The sequence below is a fragment of the Dermacentor variabilis genome, chromosome 7, assembly GCF_050947875.1.
Source record: "Dermacentor variabilis isolate Ectoservices chromosome 7, ASM5094787v1, whole genome shotgun sequence".
Taxonomy (NCBI): domain Eukaryota; kingdom Metazoa; phylum Arthropoda; class Arachnida; order Ixodida; family Ixodidae; genus Dermacentor; species Dermacentor variabilis.
Genome location: NC_134574.1, coordinates 174004656 through 174025872, shown reverse-complemented (window position 1 = coordinate 174025872; position 21217 = coordinate 174004656). Strand labels below are relative to the sequence as shown.

At 44.5% G+C, this 21217-nt stretch overlaps 1 protein-coding gene across 1 annotated transcript in view; it reads left to right on the top strand.

Annotated features, from left to right (window-relative positions):
- Positions 1–21217, top strand: part of GEFmeso (Guanine nucleotide exchange factor in mesoderm) — a 204301-nt gene that overhangs the window by 40220 nt on the left and 142864 nt on the right. The window contains exon 8 of the mRNA XM_075700746.1: positions 6558–6650. Within this exon, the coding sequence (XP_075556861.1) occupies positions 6558–6650 (93 nt within the window). The remainder of the gene's footprint in view (positions 1–6557; positions 6651–21217) is intronic.

Here is a 21217-nt window from a genome sequence, read left to right as displayed (position 1 = left end):
TGTAATGAAAAATACTGCTATGATCGCGCACGTCTCATTTCCGAAGCTTTCCATATTCATGGTAGCGGCGAAGCATGTGTAAGCCTTCTCTATATTTCTCTCCTTCCTAAGGAGATTGCCTTCCTATTGCATTAATTGCACTTTTCTCCCCTGCGCATGCTGAATTCTATTGATTCTGTGCCTTGAGATAGCAGCGGAGTACTATATATGTATGCTGACTGGAAGAATAAAGACACTTGGTTGTTAGTCAGCACAGCTGTCTGTGTCCCTCTCCTCTTCCTGTTGTTTAGCGCTGTTTTTACTGCTCAAAAAAGGAATGTTAGTTTGCACGGACCTGGCCAGCAGAAAAATTAGCCAAATTCACTGCTTCCTTGTAGATTCGTTAATCAACATAAGACAATTTTCTCTTCATATAATTGTAGAAAAGGGCTTGCTGCTTGATTGTTGAAAATTTAAGACTTTCAGCTCTTCAGTAGTTTTGCATATTGTTTGCCAATGTGCATCCAAGCATAGGCATAAATTGCCAATTTGAAGTAATAACTTATGAACTGTTCATCAGAGCTCAAAACAACTTCACATAGATGATAACTGGACTGTAGCCTAGAAAACCACTAAATATTGTTATTCTGCATTGAAAAGGAAAAAAAAAGATATGCATTCATAAACTTTTATTGTTTTGCCCATTTCTATTAGCTCCTATATAAATTTCTAATTTATTTACACGCAATATCTCTTCATAGAAACCTTGTATAACATTTCATTTAAAGGTACAGCAAACTTCATCTTGTTATGTGTACAGTTTTGCCGGAAGCGTAGTACAAAGGAGGCTAGCAAAGAACGCTGTTTTTTGCTCACACTGTTTTGATTGCCATCGGGTAAGGCTTCAGGCCAGGTGATAATACTAGGTATCATTGTAAAGCGCAGAAAGTAAGCTTTGGACATCCATCCAATAAGCGCAGAAAGCACAGTGTGTCCGCAAACAAAGGCTAAAATGCGGAGCTCATGTCACTGGGATGGGACCGCCAACTTAAAAGCAGCTTCACAGGTGACCCTCAACAACATTACAAATCAATAGTTCCTAGGGTGCCTCTAACAGTGGGAAAAACGAATTGACAAGTGCATTGCAGGTTAAGGAGACTACTTTGAAGGCAACTAATTAGTTTTTCTCTTAAAATTAATAAAAATGTTTATTACAAAAAAAGTTTGGTTATTCTTGGCCCCCCCTCATACATTGCTTTTCTGTGGATACATGTGGAGACACATATCTTCTAACAGCAACGTCAGAAAAGGCCATTTCTCTCCCGCAAAAAGTGTGCAAAAGTAGATGCTTGCAGGATCTTTGCTGGCAAGCTCACAAAATGCTAATAAGCCAAGCGATGCCTGGGGAATATGAGAACACTGGCTTAGTTCTACCGTACAGTCTAATACAGTTAAATCTCGATGTAACTGAGTCGGTAAAATCGACAATTTGTTTCGTGCTATCAAAATTTTGTTCTATGAAATTCGACCCTTTATGCAAATAAGTACTGTCACTGATCGATTTTTCTTACATGGAAGGGGCCGTAAAATATTTCGAATTATCAGGTAATCGAGAAAGAGATAAAACTTTTATTCTGAGCAAGCACAGTCTGTGCCCTAGGTGGGTGGCTTTCTTATTCCAGGCAGCTGCGGGCCATGGTCATCTCTTGTGCCCATTAGGTGAGGCTGCACTGTCTCTTATCGTTGGGGTCTGATAACTTAGCCTCCTACTGCTCTTTGGTTAGTGTTTGGGTGTCTATGGTGCCATTTTTTCTGGCATCATATGGCATAGGGTGTCTGAGACATTACAGTACGTGCAGAAGTATGAATGCTTAGTAGCTGAGATTTAGTGCAATACGATACCGTGCAATCGAAAAATGAAAATTGAACGCAAAAAAAAATCTTAGGGGGATTTGAGAGTTAGCAATGAAAAATATGGTTTCCTGCCATGTTGTCGATATCTTTGCATCGGTGGTATGGATTAAGTGAAGCCATCCATGTTTTCACATCCACTCCGCTTCCACAGCAAGTAGCGTCGCTTGCAGTGGTGATGGCTGGTGGTGAAAGGCTGACCGTCATCCACGCCCTTGTGAAGTGTCACGAAGCAGAAATCGAGAGCAAAAAGCACTTTTCTTTAACATATCGGTAACATATTCCGTTACACCCCGGACAGCTTCTTGGCACCACCCCATTATTAGACACCATATCAGCCACCTACCTGTCGAAAACGGAACTTGGAGAGAGTGCGATGAAAGGGAAAAAAAACATGCAGTATTGATTCACTTCGCGCGACAAAAGTGTTATTTTCGTTTGATGCCGCGGCGGCCTAGCACGACGACGACAGCAGCCTCAAACTTGCTGAAGCTGCGTGCCAGCTTTTCAGCCAGCCCCGTCTCTGCAAATACTCGCATGGCAGATTCCTTGTTGGCGTTACGTATTCTCCATGCACGTGAGCAGTAGTGCTGCAGAAGTCCTGGGGCGCCTTTTTTATTGCCGGGTGCCGGAGTTTGGAATACCTTTAATTTGGAATAGAGTTACGTTATCGTGCCCCTGTTCTTGTCGCGACGATTGCATTCATGAGGCTGACGTAACGCACAGCTTATGCTACTGTCGGGCCTGAATCGCCCGTGCTGTCGCTTTCCGTGTCGTCCTCATCACTGTCGCTAGTTGACACTTCGGCAACAACACAGGCAACAATAACGAAAAGTCGAACCTCGTAGACGACATGTCTTCGCGGTCGCAGCAGCGCTGCCGAGCAACTTCTTCGCATTCCAAATGCCACACACTGTAGTCAACAGCAGATCCCTGTTGCGTGCCAGCGCCGACTTCTTCGTGTCACGTTCGATAGCACGGACGATGTCTAATTTTTCTTCTATGCTGAGCACCCGGCGTCTTTTTCATCCGAGCTTCGGAACGACGTGAGTCCTTGCTTGCACGACGCTACAGCACAGGCTACAGTGCCTAGAATATTGTAACAACTCCACAACGCTCTCTGGCACGATGGATGGATGGATGGATGGCGGCTATACCCTTTGTAACGGGCGGCGGCTGGCGCCACCTAGCCTTTTGCTCCCCTTCCTATTTTATTATTATTATTCTTTTTCCCCTTTCTTTATATCCTCTTTTCCTTAACCTAGTTTTCACTCCCCTCCTCCCCCCAAAATAACTATCTAACACAGTAGAGGAAACATTATCTCCCCGATTTATAGTATTATCTATCCCTTGACTTCCTCCACCAATCCTCTAGCCTCCCCTTCGTTACTGCCACTCTTTTCACGTCTATTTGCCCTCGTTCCCCGGGAAAACCTAATGCCCCTTCCATATCTGCCACTGTTCCCTCTGCCAGGGTTGGGCGAAGGTCTGTGCATCTCAGCACTATATGCTCAGTGGTCTCCATTTCGGTTCCGCATGCTGTGCACCGAAGGTCCACGTCTTCAAATTTAGCCCTGTATGTGTTCGTTCTCAAAACGCCTGTCCTAGCTTCGAATAATAGTGAGCTGCCCCGCGAGTTATCAAATAAGAGCTCTCTCTTAATCTCCTGTTTTTGTGACCTATACATTGATAGCGCTGGCTTTCCGAGCATTCTTTCTTCCCACATTTTTCTTTCCGTCTCCTTCACCTCCTTTCCCACACTAGAACCACGTTGGACCCCCTCCCTCGGCTGTAGGTATCTATTCCTCAGCTTCCTAGTTCTGAGTGTCCACTTTGTGTTCAAACTTTTCATGTACAGATATTTGTATACTTTTCCTGCCCACCTTTTTTCCTCCAGTGCTGAGAGTCTCTGTTCAAATTTTAGTTTACTTATTGCCTCTCTACCTTCGAATGACGTCCATCCCATGTCCCCTGCACTCCCTCATTAGGGGTGTTCCCGTGTGCTCCTAAGGCCAACCTGCCTACACTTCTCTGTCTCGTTTCCATGCATGCCTGAACTTCCGATTTCATGCACAGTACTGAATTTCCGAATGTGAGGCCAGGTACCATAACCCCTTTCCATACGCCCCTAACCACCTCGTACCTATTATAGTTCCAAAGTGCCTTATGTTTCATTACAGCCGAGTTCCTTTTCGCTTTTTCAATCATAATTTTTTCCTGTTCTTCCAAGTACTTTTTGCCCTCGTTTAGCCATATGCCCAAATACTTGTATTTTTCAACATGATCAATCTTAGTGCTTTGTATTTCCAATGGTTCCCCCCTTTCTTCATTGTATACTATTATCCCAGACTTCTCTCTACTGAATTGCAGTCCCAATTTTTCTCCCTCCTCTCCACATATGTTCATTAGTTCCTGTAGCTCTACTCGGGTGTCAGCAAGCAGTACAATATCATCTGCATACATCAGTCCGGCTAGTACTTGAGCTACCTTCTGCCCTTCCAGCATATAGCTTATGTCAGTTCCTATTGTGCTCTGTTCTAGTCTCTTTTCCATTTGGCTCATGTAAATCATAAACAGCAGAGGCGACAATGGACAGCCCTGCCTGAGACCTCTTCTTATTTTAGCTGGCTTTGTAGTTTCCCCCTCCCATGTTATCTCTACCTCATTATCTGTATAAACTTGTTGTAGGAACTCAATCATCTTTCTATCTAGACCATATTCCCTCAACTGGCTCCATAACTTTTTTCGGTTTACATTATCATAGGCTCCTCTAATGTCTAAAAAAGCTATCCATAGCGGTTTCTGCCTGGCTGTCGCTATCTCTATGCACTGTGTTATAACAAATAAATTATCATCTAGCCGTCTGTTCCTTCTAAATCCATTCTGCAGTTCTCCCAAGATCTCTTCACGTTCTGCCCATTCCTCCATTCTCTTTTTCACCATCTGCATTGCTACTCTGTATATGACTGATGTGATAGTTATTGGCCTGTAGGATTTAATGTTGTCCTTGCTTCCCTTACCTTTGTACACTAATATCCTTCTGCTTGATTTCCAGTCCTGTGGAACATCTCCCCCTACTACTATTTGTTCAATAAGTTGTCGTAATATTAATTTACTTTTCTGGCCTAATATGCTTATCAATTTCATAGGTATGCCATCAGGTCCTGTCGCTGTTCCCACGGGGACCTTGTGTTCAATTCTGTCCCATTCCTTACTTGTCATCCTTCTGTACTCTTCCTCTAATTCTGTCCTGCTGTTGTCATTGTTCTCCATTTCGCTACCCACTGGCTCTGCAAATGTTGCCTCTATTGTTAACCTAATATATTCCTGAGCTTCCTCTCCCTCTACCTTTGTTCCTTCTGGTGTGGTCAGTGAGTGCTGAACCACCTCTGTCTTCTTACTCTGTTGCCTTATGTGTTCCCAAAATTTCTTAGAGGCATTTCTGTCTTTTTTTCGTATCTCTAACATCCACTGTACCCCAACTTTTGCTATCTTGGCTTGAATTAATGCCAATGCTTTTCTTTTTATTGCAAGGTAATCCTCCCATTTTGACTCCACCTCTTCTGGTGTGGCTCCCCTTTTATTCGCTGCTCTGTGTTTTCTGTACGCATCTTTGCGTTGCTCTATGGCCTCCTTAACTTCTCGGTCCCACTAGCTTTTCGGTTTATATTTTCCCTGCTTACTTCCTAGTTTCCTAATCTGTCCCTTCTCTAGCTCTCGTTTAAAAATACCTATTAACTCGTCGTATGTCCATGCCCTTTGCGGTTGCTTGGATACCATGCTTTCAATGTTTTTGGCCACTTCTTGTAGCTGCCTGTCATTCAATTTGCTCATACCTTTCCTTTCTTTAGTTTCTACCAGTGGTACTGTCCTTCCAAAACTGATTTTGATTCGTTTGTGATCACTCCCCAGGCTTTTTGTAAGCTTTGTAGGCTTTTTGTAGGCACGGTGTTGAAATGATGTTGATGTTGATGTGGCTTCAAGTGCAAACGGACAGGGTGCTTGGAGGCTGTTCCGATCTCTGAGGCTTGTTGTTCTGCCGGGCCCGCCCGATGGAGATGGCACACCGCCGTGTTTGCGCAACGAAAAGTTGATACGCTACGTTTTAACCGATGCCTATGCAATAAGCTGGTACGGTTCATGCAGATACCAAACACACTATGTTGAATGGCCGCTGAGTCGAGGATTTGACTTTACTACTTTTAAAACGAAACTACTGTTTAAGCGGGTACGGTTTAACGACGTCTTACTGTATTGAAATTGTGTATAAACACACTTTGTTATATTGAGGTTCTAAATAAAGGGTTTTCTATGGACAAGAAGTTATGAAAAAGTAAATACGTTATTACATTGAGAATTTCATTATATGGAAGTTTGTTATATGAAGTTTAACTGTATGTACTCGTTGAAGTCACAACTACAAAGCATCAAGCTTAGATTTTGTTTTTTATTTCAGCAATCTCAATGGTAAGTTGTACGAACGATGCTAAGAAAGCCAGGTGTATCACATATAAAACTTTTCTATTGCTTCGTGATGCTTTTTGTGTTCAGGGGTGGCATGGTGTTGGAAATACAGGTTAGGCAGAGGGCTCTATTAATCTGGGCTTTTCTTTTGTTTCTTTGTTTGCAAATGGGACAGAAGACACATTTGTTGCAATCTTGTGCAGGCTCGCCAGACCTCACTTCATCACAGCTTGCCACTGGGATCCTACTTGCTCAAGCCTGTACAGAGGATTCTCAAGTACCATCTGCTTCTTCAGGTGGGCATTATTTGGGCTGAACAGACCAGGTTGAACAGGCTCAGCTGACTTTACTAAGTGCATATTTCATAGTACTGCTGATATTACATTCTCCTGTGGTAAAAATCTGGTCTAATGCTAAGACAGCATTGCTTATGGGGGAAGTATTGTGCACTTTGCAATTTAGCAGATACATTACATTTAAAGAACAAATAAATGTTCCCTCTTTTCTCAGCTTAGCAAAAGTTTGTTAATTCGAATTTCATGGGGACACCCACGAAAGCGATAAAAAAAGGCCATATTTGTTGATGAAAGGAGTGGGAGCATCTCTGGAATCATCACCTTTTATTTATGAAAGAAATTTGTGACCTGTAGTAGTAGTATGCTTTGTTTAAAATGCAGTGACACCACAAACATAGTATTAACACACCACCAGATGGTGCAATCAAATGGTAATACTATTGGGAAGCGTATATATTGAATTGGGTATAGATATAAAGTTAAATGGGGCCGTGTTCACTATTTGGAAGATATTGCCGGTACAACAAGTATTGTGGAAAGTTAGGCTTAGCCTCACTAAGTCTTACATCCTGTCGGTGATCGTATTCTTTGTCACTCTCATGACACTGTCACATAGCCCTCTGCGGCGAAAGCGCCTACCCAGTGCCTGCTAGATGGCGGCCATATGGTGCGGCTTGAGACGACCCAAGTGGATGACATCAGATGACGTGGATGACGGAGCAGCATTGGCTGGGACTATTTCATAAGTGACATCACAGAGTTGTCGGATAATGTGGTAAGGACCAGAGTACCAGGAGAGTTCCGATATGCCCACATACTGTGAAGGAGTCCATAGGAGGATGAGGTCGCTGGCAGAGAACTGGACGTTATGATGATGGTTGTAAAGGGACTTCTGTCTTGCCTACGACTCGGAAAGGTGACGGTTGGCAATCTGGCATGCCTTGGCAGCTGTAGCTATGGTGTTGCGAGCGTACTCAGATGGGAACTCGAGAGCAGTTGGCAGGAGTGTGTCAAAAGGCAATGTCAGGTGACGTCCAAAGAGGAAATAGAATGTGGGGGGTAGAGAGCGGTGTCGTGATGTGACGAGTTGTATGCGAACGTCACAAATGGGAAGGGGGTATCCCAGTCACGATGATCTGAGGAGACGTACATTGAGAGCATATCTGTAAGCGTTCGGTTCAGGCGTTCAGTGAGGACGTTCCTTTGAGGGTGGTATGCTGTCGTTAATTTTGGTTTTGTGGCGCAAAAGCAAAGTAGATCTTCGATAACCCTAGATAAAAAGTAGTGGCCCCTGTCTGTGAGGAGCTGGCGAGGAACTCCGTGGTGTAAGCTGACGTCTTTCAGGAGAAAGTCTGCAACATCGTTAGTGCAACTGGTCTGGATGGCTCGTGTGATGGCATAGCGGGTTGAATAATCCGTTGCAATGGCAGTCCATTTATTTCCAGCTCTGAAGGTAGGGAAAGGGCCCAAGAGGTCGAGGCCAACATGATAAAACAGTTCGGTGGGTATATCAATTGGCTGGAGGGTTCCACCCGGAAGCAAAGCAGGCTTCTTACGACGTTGGCACGGTTCGCAAGCAGCGACATAATGTTGAAATGTACGGTAGAGCCCAGGCCTGAAAAAGTGTTGCCGACGTATGTCCTGGAAACACCCAGGTGGCCAGCAGTGGAGACATCATGGACTTGTGTGAGTACAGTTGGCTGGAGATGAGAGGGAATGACTATCCGCAGTTCATGTCCTTCTGGTCGCATATTTCGGCGGTATAAGATGCCATTCAGAAGGAGGAACATGTGAAGTGAAGGGTCTGACATCTCAGAATGAAGGTGGCTGATGAGGTCGCGCAGGGATCTATCACGTTCTTGCTCCTCGGTAATGCAGCGGAAGGCATGACTATTCAGCAGATGCATCATTGGAGTCTGGAGCATCGACGGCGTGCTGAGACAAGCGATCAGCATTCTGTCCTGGTGGAGCCTACAAGACTTGTACACCACTGTGAAGGTGAATTCTTGAAGGCGTAGTGCCTAGCGACATAGACTACCCTTGGGATTTTTGTGTCGAGAGCTAACAGAGTGTGATGGTCCGTGGTAACAGTGAAAGGTCAGCCGTACAGTATGGCCGGAATTTACTCACTGCCCATACCTCACACTCTGTAATGGAGTAATAGCGTTCAGCATGTGAAAGCAGGTGACTTACATATGCAATAACTCTGTCATACTCATGTTGACACTGAACTAAAACAATGCTGATTCTATAGCCACTAGCATCTCTACAGACTTCTGTTGGGGCAGATGGGTCGAAGTGAGCGAGAATTCGTGGAGTAGTATGCAAGGTGATAAGGCATTTGAAGGTAGCAGCTTGGCCAGGATCCCATGAATAGGGGGCGCCATTCTTGAGAAGGTCAGTCAGAGGCCGAGCAATGTCTGAAAAATCGACGGAAATAAGAGCACAAGCCTACGAAGCTGCAAACATCTTTGGCACAGGTCAGTACAGGAAAATCGAGAACAGCACAAACTTTTGTGGGATTGGGGCGGACGCCAGATCAGTCGACGAGATTGAAAGTGTGCAGTGAAGACTTTGCAAGGTACAGCGTCATTGTTGGTGAGCTTGATGGGTACTTTGTACATGCTGCCAACGAGCTGTACAAGGGCACAAGGTTCCATCGGCGAGTTCAACGGGGAGGCAAGTCAGCTGATGCGTTCTTGAACATGGTGAAGCACTCTAATTATTCTTTGTGGAATGTAGAAGAGCAGTGTGTCCGCGGCCGTTTTATCGTGGGCCTTCGAGATGCAATGCTATCAGGCAAGCTCTGCTACAATCCGAAGTACATGTTAGAGAAAGAGCTCATTTATCTTCACCAGGCTGAAGACTGTCCTATGTAAGAGGCATGCGGCGCAGAAAGGAAGAAGAGGGTGATGTGCACGTATCGGTCCAAATGGCACAAGCCCTCGAGGCGCATGACCCGAGTTGTGATCGAGGGAGAAGCGGTGCCGAGCTGGGATTATCGATGTGGCTCTGGGCCAAGAAAGTTGTGGCGTCAGCATCGGACTGGCAACGGGAGCCATGGAGGTTCGGTCAAGTCCGTGTCGCTGCTAGTCCAGGACTCGCTGCAGCCTCTCATGGCAGTGCTGGGAACTCCAGGAAGGATCTTCCTTCAGAGGCAGACCAGCACGTATGATAGTCCGCGGGGTATCTTGTTGGCACTCAAAGAAGTAGTGGCGGAACCCGGAGTTAGGCCTAACCGGTGAGGCCGGGTTGCCACGTCACCGACAGAGTTCAGGGCACCGGCATCGGAGACGGATGAGTTGACTAGCCACCAACAAGGTAGCAACGTTTACGGAGTCGGCGAGAACACAGACTATGATGAAGACCCGACGCGCTTCGGACTCCGAAAATACGTGCGATGACAAAAGTCAGTAAGAACGGTCCTTTCTAGTAGCGTTGCAGCCATAGGCCTAGGGTGGCTGGAACATAGCAAACGCCAAGGACTAATGTAGCCGCTAATAAGGACATGTTTAGTGATTATTAAGCAGGTTGCATAAGTGTTAGTATTTCTTCATTGTGTTTTACTTTGAGTTTGGAGTAGAGTGTAATTACAATCTGTTTGCGGTGCTGCTCTGCGTCTCCCAACCTCATCTCTCGTAACATCCGCACGCCCCCGGGATCGGTGACACACGACAAAAATGCAAAAGAAGATTGGGCAAATTTTTCAGCATGCTGACAGTGGCAATAGGGCATTCCAAAGTGATGAATATTGATGTGACAGACGTCGTGCAGAGCCACCCACAGCAGCAAACACACAACACAACTTCCATACGTGCAAACAGTGCAAGTATGTCTTCACTTTGTGGATTTTGTGGATGGTCTTCCGATCCATGCTCCGAATGTCCTGCATGTTGTGCAACCTGCAACAAATGCAGAAAGAAGGGTAATTTCAAAGCAGGTTGCCGTTCGGGCAAAAATTGTCGCCTGTGGAATTGAGTGCAGTTGGTTTGGGCAGCAACCAAGTCCAGGAATTAGGGACATCGCCGAGCAGCACCTCTAGTGGCTGCCCCTGCAAACATGTGCGTTTTCTATGGGGAAGCATCATTTTTCCTGAATAACTCATCCTAGAGGCCATCTTTCAAAAATGTCTAGAAAAAGTAGGTACTATGCGCCTAGCCTGACATCTCATGCAAGCAGTACCATTATTTACGACCAAAAACCCATTCCAAATTCCATGCGAAGTTCGAAGTATGGTTGTCTGTAGAAACGTTCAAATTTTGGAGGTCTTTTGGCCAGTTAGAAGGGATTTGGGATGAAACTATTGCCTTGATTCCTATATTTCCAAGGATCTAATGAGTTCACTGACTCAGCTTTCAGCTGCTTGCAGCAGCAGCTCTTGAAATGGCAAAAAATTTGGTCCAAAATCGCAGTTTTCATAACAAGGTCGTGGAACTCAGCATGGTAGATGTATGAACCTCGCTTTGCCTGCAGCAGCAAGTTGAGCATTCTGAACGACCCCAGATTGAAACTACTGATACCGCGAGTGCAAGTTGACAGGTTCGAGGCCAGCTGCATCTTTCATTTTTTGATCACTTTGTTGCTGCTTAGTTTTGCAGCTTTCTGCCTGATGGCATGTTAAGCTCATTTAGTTATGGTTCTTATTTTGTTTCCTTCCATCTGCACCAAATTTTTCATGCAAAAATATACAGGGTGTCTACCAACCGGGAAAACTGGGAATTCTCGGGGATGTTGAGTAGTGTGGAAAAAGTCAGGGAAAACTCAGGGAAAACTCGGGAATTTGTGCCTCTATAAGGGAAAATTAGCTGTGATTTTATTGAAAGGGTCGCAAGTCGCAGTAATGCTAGCTCGAGTAACAGACAGGAATCGTAATGAATCGTCTTTGATGGCCTGTCGTCTTCTGGAGGAGTTGCCAGTGCACAGTCGACGACCGACTTTCCGGTTTCCTGATAATTTGGATGGCTTCGAGGCACCGCCACGTACCCCATAGAGTCAATGTATCACTGCGTCGGAAATTTCGGACGCAAGAACTCTTTGCCGTCCCATTTTCTGGACATTTTGCTGTGACCGCAGATCCGAAATGGGCTTAATCAAAGCCACCACCGCTGCCATTTTGATTACCTCGCTGCCTTAAACCGGCGCTCTCGCACGCAGACCAGCTGGCAGCCGTAGCCACCACTTCGGCAACGCTAGGCCTAGTTACTTTGACGTTCACTATGAAGCTTCTTGCCGTTGGTTGCCGTGTTTTTATTGAAAGAATTCGTTGCTGTCAACAATGGCACGGACTCCGCCTTTTTGGTCCTCGCGATTGGCTTAGAAGCTTGGAAAGCACGGTGCATTGCATAATGTCAGTTCCCGAAAGTCAGCTTCGCCTTCATACAGAAATGTTACTTGGTGAAGCGTGCGCGCGAGTATTGCAGTGAAGCATAACAAGCTTGGGGAGGGCCTATTGCCACGGGACACAGTATGTATTCCTTAAATATACACGCATGCACCCAGTATTTCCTGTCACAGTACGAGCACCGATATGCCTAATACGTGTACCGACAGGCGTTCAGAGCGTTTTAGAATGTGCCTGTGGTGGTTTAAGCCCTTAAGAGCAGTAAATGACATGCATTTATTTTTTTCAACTGGCCGATTTTTCTGACATTTTCACGGCCCCTAGGGAGTTTGAAAAATCGGATGCAGACTGTGCAACTGACCAAGAAGATGCTTCAAATGGTCCATGGGGCGAACGAGTGGCAAAAGGAGGACAAGAACAGAAAGGACCTATGCATTGAAGAATGAACGGAAAGGGGAGTGTGCCGCCGCTTCTTTCAAGGAGTTTGAGCTCAAAAAACAAAGTGTTGTCTGACACCGAGAAGATGCAGGTGTTCCTGATCCAGACCAAAATAAACTTTAAAGCAATGAAATGCAACACTGGTGTGTTGTGCGCGGGCTGAGAGTATGCCAGGACAGTTGAGGTCGACACACCAGCGATTGAGAGAGAATCTCACTTCTGACAAAGTTCGGACCTCATACCAACGAGCTTGCTATCAGTTGATAGAAATAGTTCATATTCGAAAATATTTGCTTTTGTATGCATCTCCTTTTTATTCGTATTTAAGAATGTTCAACTCGATTTGCAATTTTTTTTCGAAAATATTTTATTTGCTGAACATTTTACTAACCCCTCCCTTTTCTTCTCTTTTTGAATAACATGAACACTCCTCTTTAGTATTCAAATTGGATTAAGTAGTTTTTTTTTATTTTTTTTTTCATATGCTTACTAGAGAGTGACAGCATCGGGCACTATGGTTTCAGCCCATCTTGACATGAAACATAGTTCTTCATCACTCAAGGAATTTTGCAAAGGCACTCAGGGAAAAACCTGGGAAACTCAGGGAATTTGGAAATGTTAACTTGGTAGACACCCTGAATGTAGCTGTCTGGTTTCGTGAACTGCAAACATGCTTTCAAAGTTTACTTGCCTATTTAGGTATAAGGCACTTTAGACAAGAAATGGAGATAACATGTTTTGAAAGTTTCATTTCTTTATTACGGTACAGATTTATGAAGATACAGTGAACTCTCACTTGAGTGAACTTCAAGGGACTGAAGGAAATAGTTCACTTAAATGAAAGTTCACTAAACTGAATATTCACTAGACCAACATAAGACATGGCATACAGAGTCAAAAGTTTGAAGTGCAATTCATGGAGCAAAACACATGACATCCATAGTGTTAGAAATGTGTGAAATGGAATTTGTACTTATCAACAAGTACAAGGTTCATAACAGTTATAATGCTGCCTTTCTTACTTAGAAAAAAAAATCTGTAATCTTCTTCTGCACTTGTACTTTTAAAGCACAGGAAGTAACAAAACTGTCAAAAGAGTTTATGTTTTTGTACACTTCTTCTGGCGCAGCTTGCTGTTGAGACACAAAGTCTCTCACCTTTCCAGTGTACCCTACAACCTCAGCTAGAGTTATAGGGCTTGAAACTGGCTTGGCAGTTGCCTCTTCTTCGTCTCTTCTTTGTCTTCTTTGCCTCTTTTTCGAAAGAGACGACGACCATGCCACGACTAGCCGGTCGGAAAAAAACACACACCACGTGGTTTGTGGTGTGACAGATCGCCGCTTTGTTCTGGCGGCGTTGTAAGCCAGCGATGCTACTAGGTTAATGCCCTCTGAGATTAAATGCTTGCTCGCTTTGTGTGGGCGATCTCGGAGGCCCTGCCTTGTTGCCGTTTGTTTTCCACGCCGCCATTTTGCCCCAGGGGCGCTGTAGTGCCAGCGACGTTACATTGCCGCTGGAGCGGCGGTTTGATGAAGGCAGGCATCGGTTCTGATCATAAAAATAAGCCTTGGTCCTCTGGGCGAGTTCGTTAAACTGAAATATTGACTGTTCCGAAATTCGTTTAAGTGAAACATTTTTGCATAGAATCTATAAGAAAACTGCTGGGGATTCTTAAAAAGTTCGTTATTCTGAAATATTCGATAAACCGACGTTCGTACAACTGAGAGTTTACTGTATTACTAAGAAATAATTTTTGCCTCTGGAGCTATATCATGGGAAAGGCATGTTCATTATTTACTCTAACCATTATAAAATTCCATAAATAAGCATTTAGTGATATTTAGCCAACTGGGTGCTATTCTGATTAATATCCCTGTCATCTCCCATTTTTATTGCTCCTCCTTCGCAAGCAGCTTTACAAACATATCTTACGAACAAGTATCTTATTGTAACTCCAAGGGAAAGCATTAGTTCTGAGGCTCCTATTTAAATAGTTGGGAAGTCAGCAATCGCTTTTCTGAGCAGCAACTGCACCGAATTTGATGCAGTTTGTTGAATTTAAAGGAAAAGTTAAAATGTGAATTGTGTTAAAAAAGTGAATATTTTTATTTAGGCTGTTGACTTATCTACAAGAATTCATAAAAATTGCAATATTTCAAAAAATGAAACGAAGTATACAACTCTGTACCTCAGCAGTGAAAAAAAAAATTCGCCGATGATTACGATACTCCCAAATGTGAAAGTTTAGTGAAGCTCTATACATGTTTCCATTTTGAGACATATTGAGGCAAAAAATTTGAGAGAGACGTGTAGCAGAGCTGGTGATCGGCGAAAATTTGACCTGGGGGTCAAGCGTGTCAGCTTTTAATTAAGGAAAAATGAGACACCCACCTTAACATAGCTAAGTGCTACGAAGGAAATATTTACGGGTTCTTCGAAAGAAAAGCTTCGCAGTTGAAGAAAAATTCATCCTGGTCTGGGACGAATTTCCACAGAACTATTACGTCAAATGTGCCAGCTTTTATACATGACTTGTCAAAGGTCCCAGTGTAATCGCTGGTGCCGTGTGGCTTCCAGAAAGTACTACACAATTCACGTCGTGTACACAATCAGATTACAGAACAATCGCAAACCATGACAATCAAAACAAGCCTGAACGAGACCAAACCAAGCTAACCACAGAAGCGTGAGCAAGAGCTGACGTGACCAGACGATTGTACGAAACGAGTGGTCTGGTTGAGACCAGATACAAGTGCCCATTGAGCGGTCAAGCAGGTCTGCATGACACCAGTTTCCCACACGCACATCACTGAAGGGGCCACTCTCATTGGTCTCCACTGTTTGTGGCTCGCACCTTTCATCTGTCGCTCTGCATTCACTCTTTCGTCTTTCGCTGTGCTCGTTCTCTCGGTTACGTCGCCGCTTGCCGCAGGAACGGCCGCCTATGAGCTGTGCTCTAAAACAATACCGCAATTCTGTAAACTGTGCCTCATGATGCATCTAAGGCGGACAAAAATGATATATGTAAGGTTGTGCGTTTTTGGAGTTTACTTTTGAGCAAATTTGGAGGGTGTATTTAAGAGTAAATTTTTTTCACTGAGTTTCAATTAACGTACAAATGCATAACTCAAAATCTGAGTTTCTTTTGTTTCATTTATTTCTTCATAAATTTAGGCAAGTGTTCTCTAATACACGAACGTAGTGTCAATACTAAAAAAAAAAAAAGCTTTAATGTATGTGTGATGGGTACCAGAATAATTGTCGCTGAGTAAAACTTGTAATATGTACAAGCATACTTTCCAGTGTTTGCATGCACAACTTTAAAGGAGAGGCTAGTCGTCAGCATGTATGTGCGAGAACACCATCAGCTCTTTTTTAGAACTGAGGTTAAACAGCATGAATAAAACAAGGACACGAAGAAACAACTACCACAGACGAGCGCTGACTGGCAACTGGAAGTTTATTTGAAATGCTCCAGCCATTTTATACCATTTTTCAGCATAGGCATGCATACACCAGTCGCAAAAACATCTGCAAATCAGCAGCATCGTAATCTTTCATCTAAAAATTTTTCATAATAGCTTGCTTGGATTTTTGGTTCAGCAATCTCCATCATTGTAACAAGTGTCACTGCACTCCCATATTTGAAAAAACAAAATTTATTGGGAAAGGAAAAGGTAAGAGGGAAAGGGAAATAATAGAGCCTTACTACATTAGAAAGGAAGTAGATAAATGTGTTAAAAGATATAAGCTTACTGTCAAGAGATATAAGCTTACTGTCAGTTGCCTACAAACTATTTACTAAGGTAATCGCAAATAGAATCAGGAACACCTTAGACTTCTGTCAAGCAAAGGACCAGGCAGGATTCCATAAAGGCTACTCAACAATAGACCATATTCACACTATCAATCAGGTGATAGAGAAATGTACAGAATATAACCAACCCTTATATATAGCTTTCATTGATTACGAGGAAGCGTTTGATTATGTCGAAACCTCAGCAGTCATTACAGAATCAGGGTGTAGATGAGCCATATGTAAAAATACTGAAAGATATCTATAGCGGCTCCACAGCCACCGTAGTCCTCCATAAAGAAAGCAACAAAATCCCAATAAAGAAAGGCGTCAGGCAGGGAGATACGATCTCTCCAATGCTATTCACAGCGTGTTTACAGGAGGTATTGAGAGACCTGGATTGGGAAGAATTGGGGATAAAAGTTAATGGAGAATACCTTAGTAAATTGTGATTCGCTGATGATATTGCCTTGCTTAGTAACTCAGGGGACCAACTGCAATGCATGCTGACTGACCTGGAGAGGCAAAGCAGAAGAGTGGGTCTAAAAATTAATGTGCAGAAAACTAAAGTAATGTTTAAGAGCCTCGGAAGAGAACAGCAATTTACAATAGGTAGCGAGGCACTGGAAGTGGTAAGGGAATATGTTGTGTCGGCAGCGGCAGGCAAGCGGGGGCCTGGCGACCGACGAGCACGCGGCGAGCGCCCGACGCAGAGAGGGAGACACGGAGCCAACTGCTCCTGATGAAAACCGGACAAAGGACAGAACCGGCTAGCGGCCGTTTATTACACGAAGACTCCACACGCCAGAAGGCACCTCCTGATTGGTCCAAGCTCGTTGCATGACCGAAGGGGGGTGCGCCATCTAGCTAGACTACTATGAAACATAAATATATGATAACACGGAGATCTCGCAGGGGGAGACACTATACCACATCATCCCCCCCTGGAAACAAAGTAAGCATACGGTGAAACGCGCATACAAGGCGCACACATTAGTCCAAGGACAAATTTACTTCGTTCCCCCCCACATTCACACACACCTGCACCAGTCGCACACAAGGCACGCACTTAAGTCCACGAACAAATTCAGTCCGTCCCCGCCCAAGTTCACACACATGCGCACCAGACTTGGGGCACCAAAACACAGGCAGTCACTCAAAACAAAATTCGACAAGGAACACGGGCACAAGACTCATTGCACCGCAAAAAGAAACACATTTTATACCTGTGTTAACGAAACATGTGAACTGTCTCCTTAATGTCGCAGTGAGGCCCCTAGCTGTGGCATTTCGAAGACAGCAATACGCTCTACATTCAAGAAACATAATCATCGAGCCACGGAGGCCGTTTTCTGTCACGATGAGGACGTGTGCGTACCTCAGAAGAACTTTGGGGGTTGCGACGCGTATCGGTCGACTTCGAAGACCCAGTCGTCCCACTATTATTTCCCACCCCCTGGTTGGACAATTGAATGTGGTTGTCGCTCAAAGCTGGAGAAGGTTGCCCAGGAAGCTCCTCTCAACGGCCCTACAAGTCCTGGGAGGCTACCGATTCCCCCACGGAATCAGAGACGATTGCTGACTGTGTAGACTCTGAAGTGATAGTCAGACGAACTAGATAACTGACACTTATGACTATGAAAGGACGATGTCACGACAGACGAGTCATCGGAATGACTATCCAGGTTTGAATATGAGTACAAAAAATCTTTATCAGTTGTGGACAATGTGCTATGTTTTGAATTATCTACTACTATGGTTAACTTAGACGCATTCCATGTCTTCCCATCACTGAGTACAAAAGTGGATGGTCCTATCTGGGCCTTCACTGTACGAGGTTTACTGTACTTGAAAAATCCTTTCTTGGCAAGTTTTACTTTGACGGTGTCTCCCACCTTAATACGAGTTGCCTGAGCACCTCTACGTTTGTCTACATACTGTTTAGTTTGCCGCTGTCTCTGCGAGACTCTCTCGCGAACTTGAGGAAGAAAACTGTCCTGAAACGCTATGTGCTTATGCAACCTGAAGTTGCTAATATCTATCTTTGAATGAGGTTGACGACCATGAAGTAGGAAAGCTGGGGAGAGACCCGTTGTAGCATGTGGCGTAATCCTATAGGAACCCAAGAATTCTGAAATGCTTTTCGAAGCATCTCGACCTTCAAGCCTAGCTACCTGCAGATGTTCCTTAATGACTCGGTTGAACCTTTCTATTTGACCATTTCCCTGAGGATAATAGTTGGAGGAGAAAAAATGAGAGATTCCCTTTTCCTTTAGGTAATCTTGGAATTGTTTTGAGACAAACTGCGGACCATTGTCCGTAACTATAGAGTCTGGCAACCCTTCACGGCTGAAAGCCCAGTCAAGAAGCTTAATGACATCATCTCTGGAGATGGAATTAGTACCAAGTACTTCTGGCCACTTTTAGTAGTAATCAACTAGAGTGACTAGATACCTAGGGTAGGACGTGTTTAATGGGCCAATGATGTCCATTCCCAATTTCTGCCAAGGCCCGCTCGGTCATTCGACTGGTTGCAATGAAGCTACGTGGGGCTTTGCAGACTTGTCTGCCAGCTTACATATATGACAATACTTTACATACTGTTCAACAGTGCTATCCAACTGGGGCCAACAATAGCGTTCACGAAGAAGCTGCTTGGTATGTACTATGCCCTGATGATTTTTAGTGCCAGCTGTAGAAATGTAGGTATTAGAACACTGGGTATTACCACACGATCACCACGCATGAGCAATCCATCTACAAAAGATAATTCTTCATTTACATGAAAGTAAGCTATTAAAGCATTGTCTATGTTTTTCTTAGAAGGCCAACCCTCTGCTAGGCATTTACTGACCTTCTGAAGAGTTTCATCTGTACTCGTCGCAAGTTGCACTGTTTCCTTGTCAACGACCGATGTAACTAATGATACTATTTCTTCTTCTTGAATTACATTCTGAGAATCCTCTGCTGGAAGTCTAGACAAGGCATCAGCTACTAAATTTTCTGATCCTTTGCAATATTCAATCTGAAAGTTGTAATACAGGAGCCTGGCTGACCATCTCGAAATGCAAAGAGGTCGACGACCTGAGTCGCCAGCGGACAGTAATGCAACTACTGCTTGATGGTCAGTTCGAAGAGTGAACCCTCTACCCCAGAGGTAAACATGCCATTTTTCACACGCGAACAGACATGCTAGCACTTCACGCTCTCCTACAGAATACTTTCGTTCAGCAACCGACAAAGTTCTAGATGCAAATGCTACAGTTTCTAGCTTAGAACCATACGGTTGTTGTAACACAGCACCAACACCAACATCAGATGCATCAGTCGTGACGGCTACAGGCAATTCAGGGTTGAAAATCTTAATGATAGGGGAACATATAAGACGAGCTTTCAACTGATTGAAGTTACGTTGTGCGTCATCAGACCAAGCAAAACTTTGCCCTTGCCTGAGCATGAGGCGAAGCGGTTCTACCACTTCCGCATAATGATCAATGAACTTGGCATAATAACCAGCTAATCCTAAAAAGGATTGAAATGACTTAAAATCTGTAGGAGCAGGCGCATTCAAAGTTGCTTTTACCTTGCTTTCCATAGGCGAAATGCCTTCAGCTGAAATTTTATGGCCCAGAAAATTCAGTTCTCTACAGAGAAGACACATTTTTCATTCAGTTTCATACCACTGTTCGAAATGCAAACTAGGACTTCTCTCAAGTTAGCATCGTGCTCAGGTTTTGTCTGACCCCATACCAAAATGTCATCAAGGTAACAGACAACATTCTTACAACTCTGCAAGATTTGTGACATATTCTGAAACACTGCTGGCGCAGATGCCAAGCCAAAACAGACGCGCTTGAACCTAAATAAGCCTTCATGAGTTATGAATGTAGTGAGATCTCTACTATCTTCTTCCAGTAACAGCTGATGATAAGCAGATGCTAGATCCAGCTTAGAAAAATATTTGGCACCATGAAACATTTGTAATAACTCTTCTACGTGCGGCAAAGAATACCCATCAATGACAATTGCCTTATTTGGTTTCCGTAGGTCTACACAGAGCCGGATGGCTCCATTCTTTTTGCGCACCACAACGAGTGGAGACACCCACTCGGAAGCCTCGACGCGCTCGATGACGTCGCAGTCCTCGAGACGTCAGAGTTCATTTGTAAGCTGGTCACGGAGAGCCAGGGGTAGTCTGCGCAACTTTGAAGATACTGGTTTCATACCTTGCCGCCGATGTATTCGGTGCACGAAGTTTTTGACGAGATCCAACTCTCCACTGAAGAGGTGATCAAAACCCGGAGGCACACCTGTGAGGCTCTGTACTGGAGGCAGCGAAGCCAGGCAGCATGTCAGTGATGTACCGTCGATTTGTATTCCCAAGCGCTGGATGGCGTCTAGACCCAACAGTGATGTTCCTGTAGACGTTACGTGGAACGTGACTGAGCGCGACTTTGGAAAAACTGGGACAGTGGCTTGGAAAAGGCCTTGAATGTCGATGCGTTGCTTGCAGAAATTCCTCAAGTCCACTGTTGTTTTTGACAGCGTGTGCTGTCGACCAAAATTATTTCAAAAATCTTTGGCAGTCATCAATGAGACAGACGCTCCTGTGTCCACGAGCACCCGCATGGCGACGCCGCCAACTACGACCGGGACTTGCAAATCCTTTTTAGTTTCCAAAGTGCTCACCGTCAAGACAGACGTGGACAGCTGCCCTGCGGAAGTTGACGAAGACAGTGTTTCTGCAGAAGAGACGTGTTGCACAACTGTTCGGGTCTTTCGGCACACTGAAGCAAAATGGCCCAACGTGTGGCAGGCGTTGCACCGTCGATTTCTTGCTGGACAATTCCTGTATGTTGCAATATGTTTCGTGCTGCCACACCGATCGCATGAACTACGGTCGACATTAGGGTCTTTCTTGGCATCCTGTGCTTCATTGTGGGTCCCGGAGGAGCCTCGTGGAAAATGTCGATCTGGGCGGCCTCCCAGAAG